Here is a 13,791-nt window from a genome sequence, read left to right as displayed (position 1 = left end):
ATGAGATCCTTGCCGGGTAGAGTAATCTTGGTTGTAGGTTCTTCCCTTTCATCACTTGAAGTATATCATGCCACTCCCTTCTGGCTTGTAGAGTTTCTGCTGACAAATCAGCTGTTAACCTTATGGGAGTTCCCTTGTATGTTATTTGTCGTTTTTCCCTTGCTGCTTTCAATAATTTTTCTTTGTCTTTAATTTTTGCCACTTTGATTACTATGTGTCTCGGCGTGCTTCTCCTTGGGTTTATCCTGTATGGGACTCTCTGCGCTTCCTGGACTTGGGTGGCTATTTCCTTTCCCATGTTAGGGAAGTTTTCGACTATAATCTCTTCAAATATTTTCTCTGGTCCTTTCTCTCTCTCTTCTCCTTCTGGGACCCCTATAATGCAAATGTTGTTGCATTTAATGTTGTCCCAGAGGTCTCTTAGGCTGTCTTCATTTCTTTTCATTCTTTTTTCTTTAGTCTGTTCCGCAGCAGTGAATTCCACCATTCTGTCTTCCAGGTCACTTATCCGTTCTTCTGCCTCAGTTATTCTACTATTGATTCCTTCTAGTGTAGTTTTCATTTCAGTTATTGTATTGGTCATCTCTGTTTGTTTGTTCTTTAGTTCTTCTAGGTCTTTGTTAATCATTTCTTGCATCTTCTCAATCTTTGCCTCCATTCTTATTCCAAGGTCCTGGATCATCTTCACTATCATTATTCTGAATTCTTTTTCTGGAAGGTTGCCTATCTCCACTTCATTTAGTTGTTTTTCTGGGTTTTTTTCTTGTTCCTTCATCTGGTATATAGCCCTCTGCCTTTTCATCTTGTCTATCTTTCTGTAAATGTGGTTTCTGTTCCACAGGCTGCAGGACTGTAGTTTTTCTTGCTTCTGCTGTCTGCCCTCTGGTGGTTGAGGCTATCTAAGAGGCTTGATGGGAGGCTCTGGAGGTGGGTAGAGCTGACTGTTGCTGTGGCGGTCAGAGCTCGTCTCACTGTGGCTTCTCCTCTGTCCTTGGACGTGGGGTATCCTCCTTGGTGAAGTCCAGTGTCTTCCTGTCGATGATTATCCAGCAGCCAGTTGTGATTCTGATCACAATATCTTTATTAAGCATCTCTGTCCGTGAAATATTACCTTCTTAAAGGATGCTGTTAGCTCTTGTGGGACAGTAACCTTTGATCATCCACAGGTAGGAGCTTGTGATGGTGTTGGTCTCCTTGATTGTTCAGGTAGGGAATGTCTTACCCCCTCCTACATGGTATATTGTTTGAAATGACACTGTTAAATATTTATCTCGTTAGGTTCCCTTCTTGTGAGTAGATAACATACTGCACTAATCTATATAACCGTGCTAGTGTCTCTTAGTTTTCCTTTTCTTTTTTCTTTTGGCTGTGCCACACAGCTCGCGGATTCTTAGTTCCCCGACCAGGGACCGAACCTGGGCCCCGGCAATGAAAGCGCCGAGTGCTAACCACTGGACCATCAGGGAATTCCCTACCATGTTTTTAAAGGTGTATCCTTGAGTCAAAAGGCAAAAAAAAAAAAAGTAAAGGTATCGATATGTGTGATCCTAACTATAGAAACTCCTAGATTGACCTATGGGAAGAAAAAGTCATTTTTGGAATAGTGATAGTTTAGAACTGTATGTTATGGAGCAGCCTTACTTCCATCATAAAATACATGTATCTCCAACTACTTGCTTTTTATTGTTTTTTTGGAATGTTATACTGTGATAGAGCTCTCACATTTTTACTGCATTTTCTCTCTGTTGCATTTATTCTTTACAGGCAAATCTGCCTATGAAACCTCCCTGCCATTGTTCAGAGATGTGTTGTTTTACGTGATGCCATCGTTATCTTGGGGGTTCAGAAGCATCATCATCATAGTCTCATGTTAGGAAGAATATTGAAAAATGTGGCAAACACAGAGAGTTCCCCACCAGAAGCAAAATCAAGTGCATGTTGTCTTTTGTGTTTCTTGCTGATTTTGCTTTGATACCGTAGATGAAGTGATTCAGTGGAATCTGGCTTACTCATTGAGGCCAATCATGTTCCTTAGGTGAAGAAAGGGTCTTAAAGGCATCTTCAAGTTCAGTGTCATTTTTAGTATTTTTCCACATACTTTGGACCTTCTCCAGGGCCGGAAACATGATGCCTTTCTAAAGAGTTACAGGTCTTTATTTCACAGTCAAACAATTCGATATATTAATGTTGAGAGTGCAAAAGATGTTCATGAGGCCCATAATAATCAACTTTTTCTGGATATGTGCAGCCCTTACATGAAGAAATCAACAGAGACAGATGGATGACTCAAGGGCTATGGCAGTAAAATGGCTTTGGAGGGCGTGTGGCGTCTGGGCCTAGAGTCTTGGCGACCTCACTTAGGCAACTACTTGACTTACGTCCCCTGCCATTTCCTGTATGAAGACAGAATCTGCAAGATCTTTTGATTCTTTTAAAAAGCTCTTCTGATCAAGACTGAGTGATGATATCTTTAGCATGGTTACCCTCAGATATGTTCAGAAACTTTTAGGTAGTGGTATCAAAATTATGTTAACTTGGTAAGGTAGGGTGTTAGCTTTAGTTAATCAAGAATGAATAGAATTCGATTCCAAGACTTGTAGGTGCTCATAGCCTGGAGTTTCCTAGAAGGCCTTGCTGTCGACTTGTTAGATGCTCCAGGGCAGTGAGGTTGGGAGAAAATAAGATCTCTGAAGTTGGATGGGTTTGACTTCCAATTTCAGATTCATTCTGCACTTATCGCTAAGCTCTAGTCATATTCATTTTTCTGAGTCTCAGTTTTCTTTTCAGTGAAATGAGATGTAAAAAGCTGCTCTGTGTTTGTGTGAGGGGTTGAGGGGAGGATGGAGGGCACCTGCAGAAGAACTTCACTCTGTGCTTATTGTGATGTTGAATTTTTCTAGCAAGCCTTCTCCTTTCCTTTTCCTGTTGTTTTCCCCTCTTATTATTGGTGTATTGAAGAACTTTGCCTCAGTCTGTAGTTACTCTTGAAACTGATCCTCAGTTTTCCAGAAGTATATATTTATCAACCACCACACTATCATTTAATAATAGCTAACAGTAAGCATGCGCTTGTGTTCTGAAAGTTGACATGCCTTCTCTCTTATTTATCACAAGTCCAGGAGGAGAGGTCTTGACACTAGATTAGTTTCCTATTGCTGCCATAACAAATTACCACAAACTAGTGGTTTAAAACATCACACATTTATTAACGTGTAGTTCTGTAGGGTAGAAGTCTGACATGGGTAACGTCAAGGTGGAGCAGAGCTGCATTCTTTCCTGGAGGCCCTAGGGGAGAATTCATTCTCTTGCCTTCCAGAGGCCCCTGCGTTCCTTGGCTTACGGCTCCCTGGCTTCATCCTCAAAGCCAGAAGTGTAATCTCTCTCTAACCATTGTTATATCTCCCTCTGACCACAGCTGGGAAAGGGTCTCCACTTATCCAGACTCCTGTGATTAGCTGGGGCCCACTGGATAATCCTGGACAGTCTCCCTGTTTTAAGGTCCTTGATCTGAATCACATCTTCAGGTCCCTTTTGTTATGGAAGGGCACCGTCCACAGGTTCTGGGGATTTGGGTGTGGACAGTCATGGGCATTATTCTGCCTACCACAATCACCATCCTCTTTCCAGATGAGGACAAGTAAGGCTTAGAGATGGCCGAGAGGCCAGTGGATTAGGCCAACATCCATCTAAGAAGTAAGGTCAGAGCTGGTTTTGAATGTAGTTCTCTTTGTGAATTCTATGCTCTTAGCCACTTGGCTACACACAGTTCTGGGCTTTTAGCTCATATTTTTATCCATGAAAGAGGCCACCCTTGATCCAAGTGGTTTATATATGCATTTGCATGTGATGTTTACGAAATGGGTTTTCTGTTGGAGGGTTCTGATGTCTCAGGCAGCTGAAATGACTTGTTCTGAGGGAGGTGGAAATGTGTGGCCAAGTTTGGAGTTTTATTTATAGGTGGGTCATCGTGGGTGTTATCCTAAACTCTGCCTGTCTTTTCTCGTGGAGACTGGATGGGTGAATGGATCAGAAGAGCGATGAAGTAATAACTATTGAAAGTTAAAGTGAACTTTCAAAAACAGTCTACTTCATGGACAGCAGTGAAGATTCCATCTGTTAAAATATGGATTTGAGTCACGTTTCACAAATTTAAAAGCAAGACATTTCCTTTATTTTTTGAAGGACATGATAGAGATTTTTAATATGTGATGTTTTTGTGAAGGTTTCGTTTTCTGTTGCTGTGCTACTGTGTATTCTTGTAGAGTAGATTTTCTAAAATCATATATCCTTCCCAGTTTAACACAAAATTACTTTATGTCTGCACCTGGCACTTAAATTTTGGTTTAAATGAAAGCTGTAGAATTGTATGTTATTGGCATATTGCAAATCACCAACTGTGATTCTGCCACTGAAATTCAAACAGCATTTGTTCGTGGCACAGTCCAGATTTCATAATTCTTGTGTTTTCTAAAAATGCTGAAGATAATTATTGAAACTAATATATGTGTATAAATTCTTCCATCATGTGTGGCATTTAAGGCTCGTTCTTTGTAATTTTCAATCTCCATTTTCAGTTTGCAGAAAGGACTTGATTCTTGAGAGAACACATCATTGTGAAAAGTTAATAACAAAACTTGAATTTCATTTGCTTCCAATTAAGCGCCAAAATGTCAGAACTTAATATCTTCAAAATGCATATTAAGCCACACACCTTGTGAGAAGTCTGATGAAATTAAAATCAAGTACAGAAATTCAAAATCCTGATGAAGAGCTTGAAATGAATATTGTTAGCTTATCAGGGTTACCAAGGTACCTTGACTTCTAGTTTTATTTCCCAAATTGAAAAATTTAAATTGGATGTTACTAGAGGGATGAGCAATCTAGTGCAGGATCATCAAACTACGGCCCGAGGGTCAAGTTTGGTCCACCGCCTGCTTTGTAAATGAAGTTTTATTTAAACATAGTCACCCTCATTTATTCATGTATTGTGTACGGCTGTTTTTATGCTACAGTGCAGAGTAGTTGTGACAGAGACTGTTTGAATTGCACAGCTCCAAAAATATTTACTATCTGGACCTTTTAAGAAAAATGCTTGCTGACCCCTGATCTGTAGAATGTCTGTGTTACTAATATGGGGAGATGCTTGTCAGATAAACAGGCTGATTATATATACATACATATATATACATATATATACCTACAACACACACACACATATACTGTATATGGAAACTTTAGTGTATATATACAAACACCTTTCCATTTTTTATAACTGCTAAGGATTTCTTTTCCCACTGATGTTGCTTATTATAAAGTTGAGTGGCCCAACTATTCATCTGACTTTAATTTCTTCTTACCACTTAACCTTCCTTCAGATTGTTTAATCAGCTAATTATATAAGATGCCACAGCAGGATTCTGAGCTTCCTGTTTGTCTCATGTCTCTATGACCTTATGGTGGTTTTCTTTTTTGTCTTATGAATTGATTGATGTCAATAGCATTTATTCAAAATGACAAACTGTAATTATAAATACTTTTCATATTCTGTGAATACACCTTTGGTCTGTTAACTGACCGGAGTATTGGCGTTGAAAAGGCTTGGATTGGAGGCAGAAGGTGTGGTTCTTTTTGTGTGCAGTCCTGACTCTTCTTTCCTTGGAAGGCTGAGCTTAGTTCCCCAGGCATGGGATTGGAGCGTGAATGACCAAGGTGTTCTGTGCCTTAGAACTTTATTACTCTTTGAGATTTTAAAGAAATGCTGCCACCGTTTAGTTATAAGAAGAAATAGGTTGAATTTTAATTTTTATGGTACTTTGTTATGCTTTGTATTATGAAAATTTTCAATTTTGAAATAGTTTTATATTTCAGAAAAGTTACAAAAATAGTACAGAGTGCTTCCATATACCCTTCATCTATCCCTAATGTTCACATCCAACATAATCATAGTGTAGTTATCAAAGTTAGGAAACCAATAACATTGAGTCCATACTACTAACTAATCTATAGCCCTCATCTGAATTTTGCCTCTTTCCCACTAATGCCTTTTGTCTAGCCCAGGAGCCAGGCAAGGGGCTAACACTGCATGCTGTTCATATTTCTCCTCAGTCTCCTCCAATGTACACAATTTCATCAGCCTTTTACTTTCCCGACCTTGGTATTTTTAAAGAGTAGTAGTTATTTTACAGAATGTTCCTCAATTTGGATTTGTCTGATGTTTCCTCACGATTAGACCAAAGTTATGCATTTGGGGCAAGAGTACCACGGAAGTAACGTTGTATACTTCTCAATGCATTTTTCAGAGGGTACGTGATGTTGATGAAGTGAAGTGACAGCACTTGGTGAAGTTTCTGCCAAGTTTCTGCCAAGTTTCTGCCCGCAGACACTACTTTCTCTTTTTAATTAAAAAGCATCTTATGGGGAGATATTCTGAGATATGCCCATATCTCACCATACTCTCACCCATTAACGTTAGCATCCATTGGTAGATCTTGCCTGAGATGGTTCTGACTGTGGAGGTTGCCTAGTGATAATTTCTCTTTTAGTTATTTTTTCTGTATTTATTAATTGGGATGCTCCAGGAAGGAAAAGCTGTCCATTCTCCACCATTTGTTTATTTATTTCTTCGATTATTTACTTATATCATTATGAACTCACAGATGTTTAGTTTATCTCGGGTTATAATCTAATGCTATCATTATTTGATCGTTTACAAGTGTCCCAAATGGTTTCGGCCCTTGGGAGCTCCTTAAGGTTGGCCCTAATTCCCTTTGATGTGCTTCCTTTGATGTGTTCTTTAGCATCACAAGGTGTTCCAGGCTCATCATGTGTTTTCTCTGTCCCCAACCCTGGAATTAACTATTTTTCTAAGGAGTTCTAGTTCATTTATTGGAGAATAGTATTAGAAACCATGATCTGGCCACTTGTGTTCATTGGTTCTTGGACCAGCAATTTGACATTGAAGCAATGTCATTGCTTCTAGGATCTCTCAGTGGACAGAGCTAGGACACATGTATTCACATCCATCCATACCCGTCTGCCTACCTACTTATAAAAACCACAAGTTCATATTGATGCCTCTAATTCTAATCTAATACTACAGTATATTTCCTTGCTTGTAACTTCTGTTTCCGGCGGTGAGAACTTTGGCTCTCATTATCCAAAATATTTTTCCTTTTCATTCATTCCTGCTGTGTGTGTGTGTGAGGAGGAGGAGGAGGAGTAGTATGAGTTGCTAAACCACGCGCTTGTAAGGAACAACCTTACTAACTAGAATACAATATTTCTGTGAAGGTTCTTTTTGCCTTTAGCCTTACATTAAACAGTGAAAAAAAATAGTTTTATGAAGTGACTCAGTTCTTTTCTTCCCCACCCTTTTCATTGTGGTTCTGTTTTTCATTTGTAACATAGTTGGGTTTATTTGTTTGTGCTCCATTTTAGATTCCCGACCCCCAGACCCCACCTTGCCTCCTGGTCGATTTCAATTATTTATTTCTCTTTTAGGTATTTGAATCATTATGATGGTTCTAAGAGTCAGAGTTACAGAAAAATATATTCAGAAAAGTGTTACCGCCCCATTATCTCCACTATTGTTCCCATTCTCTCTTTCTTTCAACCCTGTTCCTGCTAACTCCCTGTAGCCTACCCGTCTCATTAGTTTCTTGTATCCTTTCTGTGTTTCTTAGGCGCAAACGAGCAGATGCTGCACAGTTGTTAATATACCCTTCTTCCCATATGAAGGGTCCCTTATACCTTTTGCTGTATAAACTATATATCATGTATATGCATTATATATAGGTATATATGCACTTTCTTTTCCACTTGATATATCATTGACAAAAAGATTTAAATCCACTCCATCCCCTTTAGCATTCTGTGATATAAAACCATTTTATTTTTATTTTCACCCAGAGAATTTTGCATATGAAGTGCATGACTTAGAAATATAAAAGTAAAGCATCAAAACTCAGGGCAAGACTGTTTCTTTGAAGTTTCTTTTCCTAAAACATAATATTCCTGGGTGTGTACATATCAATATTTTTCCTCTGTAGATTTACATCAAAGGTGGTGTAAGTGTTTGGTTATCATTTTAAATGCCTTTGTTTATAATTGCAAATTTACCTGTCATTTCTAGCTGGTAGCAGTGTTTGATGAGCAAGACCCGCATCATGGAGGTGATGGCACCAGTGCCAGCTCCACAGGCACCCAGAGTCCGGAGATGTTTGGCAGTGAGCTCGGCACCAACAGTGTTTCAGCCTTCCAGCCTTACCAAGCAACGAGTGAGATCGAGGTCACCCCTTCGGTCCTCCGTGCCAGTGAGTGCATATTTTGTCTTCACTTACGGGGATGCCGACTGTGTTATCCAGCCATGCTCTTGTGAATGGAGTTCATTGTCTGTTTATATCAAAAACTGATCAAGTTTAGAACCTGGGTGAGAGTCTTTTGCAACAGAGGGAGGCAAGATTCTTTACATTTTCGTAGACTGGCCTTACTTTACTTTGGACTGGTAGACTTTTAATTGCTCACCAAAGGTAAATAAGGATAATAGTTAAAGTTATACTACCTGCATTTTTCTTTCCATATGTTCTGTACGAACGCTAGAACAGATAGAAATAATCGACATCCTTCCACTGAAACCAAACACAGTGTGTTGGATTGACCATCAGCTTGGTTATAACAGTTACTTGAACTTTATCTGGAGACCAGGTGCTGAAGGGACCTCAGGGATTGTTATCTTCAGGGATCTGGAAGAGCTGCTATTAGATACCATCTCAAGGAACGAAAATATTGGACTTAGTGAGTTTATAGTAGGAATCCTAGGATTCCTAGTGCCCAAGTTCCGGGACACTAGCTTGAAGAATTCTGTAGCTATTCCTGCCAAGCTTACAGTGAAGAACTTCTGCTAAACACTCTATTTAGCATTTGTAATTGTATAATCTTATCATTGAGCAATTGTTAAGACTAAGAAGGCCTGTTTCAAGAAATTTATAACTTAAAAATCATTTATCTTTTAGGCACATCTATCTAGAAACATTTCAGTTTTTCAAGTGGAAAATTTAGTCTTGTGTGATGTTACTGGTAGTCTTCAGTAGATCTTCACATAGAGATAGGTAATAATATATAATAATATATAAAATAATACATAGAATATAGTTAGATAATTTTTAGAATATATAGTTTATTCTTATAAAATGCATCATTGTCCCCACTTTTCACATTGGTAGCAGTCTGTAGCATTTTGGTAATTTGCTTCTAGATGTTCATAAACTATTTCTGCTTCCACTGTCCCTTGAGGATATATATATATATATATAGAGAGAGAGAGAGAGAGAGAGAGTATGTGTGTGTATATATATATATGGGGAATAAGGAAAGAACGTCAATTTAACAGTTAACAAATCTGATGATCCATCAGAAACCACAGGGAAAGTATGCCATATAGAGATGTAGAGGATTGAAAGGCACATTGCATGATGGGATATGTACATGATGCCCAGGGGATCGTGTATGGTTGCAGACCAATGTTAACCACTTTCTAAAATTGCTTTCTGTCACCTGGACAAGAATAATCGTAGCGAGAGCTGGGCACAGTGGAAAATGTTTCCAAGGAAGCGTGGGCAGGAACAGCCACTGTAAGGTGTTTTAGCTGGACCTTTCCTTGTATCCAGGAGACGTAGGTTGTTTGTGCACATACATGAACAAATATATTTTAAACTGATTTTGTGGAAGTAACATTTGATTACTACATGGATACACTATTTAAAAAATCTTATGTAGGATTTACTTTGGGCAGTGTTTTTCAAAAGGTGAGGTGTGTACCATGTATGGTATATGAAGTAATACGTAGGGAGTGTGCAGGTCATTTTCTTTTATTGTACACTAGCTCATTAAGTCCATGCCTTAATGATTATCTGCTTGGAACAAGCTTGTGTTTAAGAAATGGATTGCCTAGTTTTTATTTAAAGAAGATTTTAATGAAACAAGAGTACAAGGATTCATAGGTGCCTGATGTTTGGAAAACAGCGTCTTTATGTGAGTAATTACACCTTAATGTATATAATGAAATACAGAGCTTTTTGTTGTGTTACTGTTGTGGTTTTTTTATTCATGTGTTTTACAAAGCAAGGTGCACCTTTAATTTAGCTGCACCTTAAAAATGTGTTGGAGGAAAGGCCAGTCCTGTCTTTAGGTTAAGAAGAATTTGGTTGGCTTGCTGCCCATCCATTTATATCTTTTTTTTAAATTTATTTTTTACTTTTTGGCCGCGCTGTGTGGCATGTGGGATCCTAGTTCCCCGACCAGGGCTCGAACCCAGGCCCCCTGCATTGGAAGCGTGGCGCCCTAACCACTGGACCGCCAGGGAAGTCCCCCATTTATATCTTTTGACTTCACTGACTCAACAAGATTTTTAAACCACCACCACCCATATTTGGCTGGCTCTGTGTGTTAAAATTTAAATGCTGTTTTCAACCCCAAACATCTCTTTTACCTTGTTTTAATTGAGAAAAGGAAGTTATATTTGAAGCATATGTGTTGTCTTGCAGTCATCAGTGAGAAAATATGCAAATATTCAGAGCAAGAAGCTCTGAATTTTATTTGCTAACGTTATTTAGATTTTATGGCCTTGGCAGGCACTGGGTAAACGCGTGTTAAACATCTACTAAATACAAGGTTTGGTGACTATGTGAAAGTTACCCAATACATATGAGTCATTTTCTACAGTATTAATACCATTCATTCGGAAATAAAACAACAGTCGGTCTGTGCTGGCCAGGCCTTGTGCTAGGCGATCAGAGTTCAGAGTCGAGTTAATATGGCCTAGTCCTTGCCATCAAGGAGTTTATGTTCTTCCTCTTTTTCAGATACGGAAATAAAGAAACCAACAATATGTAGAGATTTGTTCAGTGATGGAATAATCAACTCCAGTTAGGGGCATGGTTAATAAAGGATTTCAGATAAATAAGCCTCAAAATTTATCTTGAAGAAACGAAGTGATAATTTTCCTATGAATGAGTTAACTTATCTCCTCCATTCCATAAAAAATTGATGGAAGCTAAGAAAACTGTGGAAGTATTTTCCTATGACGTGAGAAAAAAAATTAAAACATTTTGTTTTCCTCCCAAAGTGCATTTTTCCCTTCTGATTAAAAAGAGTAATTTAAAACATTTGGGCCTCCAGAAGTACTGTGGGCCCTGGGCATTGGACCTTCTCTGCCTTAGGACTGTCTACACTGGAGAAATGCAGCAGTTTTCAGGCCAGTACTGCCATTTTAGGGAGTGGTGCATAAGGAATATGGTGATTTGACATCAAACCCTTTGAACTGTTCTGGCATTTCTTGGAAGGTCTCTGCATCCTTCAGGCATAGATAGGTATACTTCAATTTAAAGATAAGCAGATATGGATAACCTGAGTAAATGTTCTTTTTTTTTTTTTTTCCATCCAGACTTTTGATAAGTTTGGGAGTATAGGCTACTTTATGCTTTTAACATGAGCTTGCTGTGCAGATACTCCTTTCTAGGATGGTGGTTTAGCATATTCATGGTTCGGAAAGAGTAAGGCAAAGCCACATCATGCAAGGTCAGCAGTCTCACTCAGCTTCAGTTCGTTCTTCTCCAGGAACCTGGCCCAGGGCTGTGAAGAGTAAATGAGATGTTTGACCTCCTGATAGTGCCTGACACACGACAAGCACTAGAGTAACAGGAGATTATAGACAGACGATGGTGATGATGATGTCTCTTGAGTGCAAAGCCAGTAGTTATGGATGTTCTAAAGGCGTGAGGAGTTACAGAACCCAAGTAAACAGGACATGTCTTCCTGGATAGGAAACATTGCCTTTCTTAGGTAGGTGGGGTGGAGTGCTTTCATACAGGGTCAAAGTGGAACCGTGTTCTCTTAACCTCACAGTTCTGTGATAGATGTTTAACTGTATTTTTATTGTTCACAAATCCAGTTTTAGAGAGACCTACTGTGCTCAGGAGCACAATTTCCGGAGCAGATCATTGAGACCAAGTCTAGCATTTTTTTTCCCCACTTATGATTTTTTTCTTTTTTAATTCTCAAAGGCTTTTTATAGAGATCAGACATTCTGTGGGTAGCCTGGCTTTAGAATGATGGCAGGATTTCTTTTTATCCCAGAATACTGATTTAATATTTCCTTTGGAAGAGCCAGACTGAAGATTCGAGATTCCTTGGCAGTGGCATATGCCCTAGTGATGGAAGAAGTCCTAGAAATAGAATTGCTGTAGAAAATTTGAGAAACAAAGTATCCGATTAGATTGTCTTTTAACATTTTAACCTTTCTGAGCTATGTTAATTTTATAGTTAATTTTTATCCATGTCTGACAAAATGTTGCTGAAAATGGTGCTCTTTAACTAATTGGTAAGATTTTACTAGCTCCCTAACTTTGAAAACTTACAGAGACATCAAGAGACATCAAGAACTGCTGTACAAGGCTTGTGTCATAAAGTTAGGTGCCCCCGACCCCGCCGCCTCTTTCTTGAGCTCTAAATTTTTTTTCTTACTCAAGAATATACGGATTGGTTTTGTCTTTTTTGCTACGAGATCCAAGATGTTTGGTTTAGAGACCTATTCTCTTAACATTACCTGGTATTAGAACTATTTTCCGGATTTTATTTAAACATATATTGAAAATAGAAACGATATTCCTATTGTATTTCCTTTTAACTTGTGAAGTGGAGCATGGCATACAAATGGCATTCTCAGTATTTCAAATAATTACCTTCTTACTGTGCAAGTTCTATTCAGCATATAAAACCCATCCAGTTTTGTTGTAGATGCAATCTGATTATTACATGTTGACAAGGTCATATATCTATTAATTGGATTGGAGATGGGATACAAAATTGCTGTAATTATTGTAATTTTCTAGCTAATTGCAGGGTTGGTGGTGAATATTTTACTTCTGCAAAATGAAAAACAGTGTTCCATCAGAAGTTGTTTTATGGGGTTTCAGACATTCTGTTTCATATCTTTGGTGCTTTTTGCCCACAAAGTATCTCTTTTGTATCTTTTTTGTGTATCGATTGGCCTCTGAATGTCAGAGCGCTCATTGGCAGGGATCAGTGGAAGCAGCAAAGACAGAGAGCCTGGAGTACTCTCAGCTACCTCTTTGTTCTGGTTGCCACAGTACCTCTATTGTTCATTTATAAACTGGAGTACTCTCCTTTCAGACTTACAATCAAGGTTGGATGGGTCAGATCCCATTGGAAGAGGACTCCTCTGCTCTGCTCTCTTGTCACCTGTGCACTCAGAAATACTCCCTGAAATGAGCGTTCTTCACTACATTCAGACTGTTTATGTGTTCTTTCTTGGCGTGAATAATTAAGTGAATTATTGGCCAGCCCACTTCACATTGTAATACGGGGCTTATGTTACATGTTCTCTGTCTTTTGTATTTTTTGCTTTATTGAAGGTAAGCCAGCTTCTAAGAGCTGGAAGCCGAATTGACATTTTAAAAATAATGGTGTGTATACAAGGTGAGTGTGTTTGGAGGGTTGCAGGTGGGGGGGGCCGGGCTACTGAAGGGGTGTTGGGAGCTTGCTGCCGGGGATGGTGCGAGCAGACTGATGTTTATTCCCTGCTGGAGTATGAACTGGAGGCGCAGGTGACAATTGCCAGGCCTAATGAGCAATTTGGCAGATAAGACGGGCTGTCAGGCGACAGCAGTTCAGCAGCAGGCACACTGTCTGCGGACCAAGATGCTTGTTCCAGAGATGGCATTTCAATACCATAAAGAAAGCCTTCTTTTTTGTTGATATCTGGTGTTGCAAAGA

At 39.0% G+C, this 13,791-nt stretch overlaps 1 protein-coding gene across 13 annotated transcripts in view; it reads left to right on the top strand.

The window, feature by feature from the left end:
- The window catches only part of PARD3 (par-3 family cell polarity regulator), a 628,388-nt gene that overhangs the window by 244,703 nt on the left and 369,894 nt on the right, over positions 1 to 13,791 (top strand). For all 13 annotated transcript variants that reach the window (XM_061179018.1, XM_061179012.1, XM_061179004.1 and 10 more), the window contains exon 3: positions 8,132 to 8,312. In XM_061179018.1, the coding sequence (XP_061035001.1) occupies positions 8,132 to 8,312 (181 nt within the window). The remainder of the gene's footprint in view (positions 1 to 8,131; positions 8,313 to 13,791) is intronic.

Source organism: Eubalaena glacialis, chromosome 2 (assembly GCF_028564815.1).
Source record: "Eubalaena glacialis isolate mEubGla1 chromosome 2, mEubGla1.1.hap2.+ XY, whole genome shotgun sequence".
In the NCBI taxonomy this organism is placed as follows: domain Eukaryota; kingdom Metazoa; phylum Chordata; class Mammalia; order Artiodactyla; family Balaenidae; genus Eubalaena; species Eubalaena glacialis.
The sequence above is the reverse complement of the archived record's forward strand: the minus strand, read 5'-3'. Positions and strand labels throughout refer to the sequence as shown.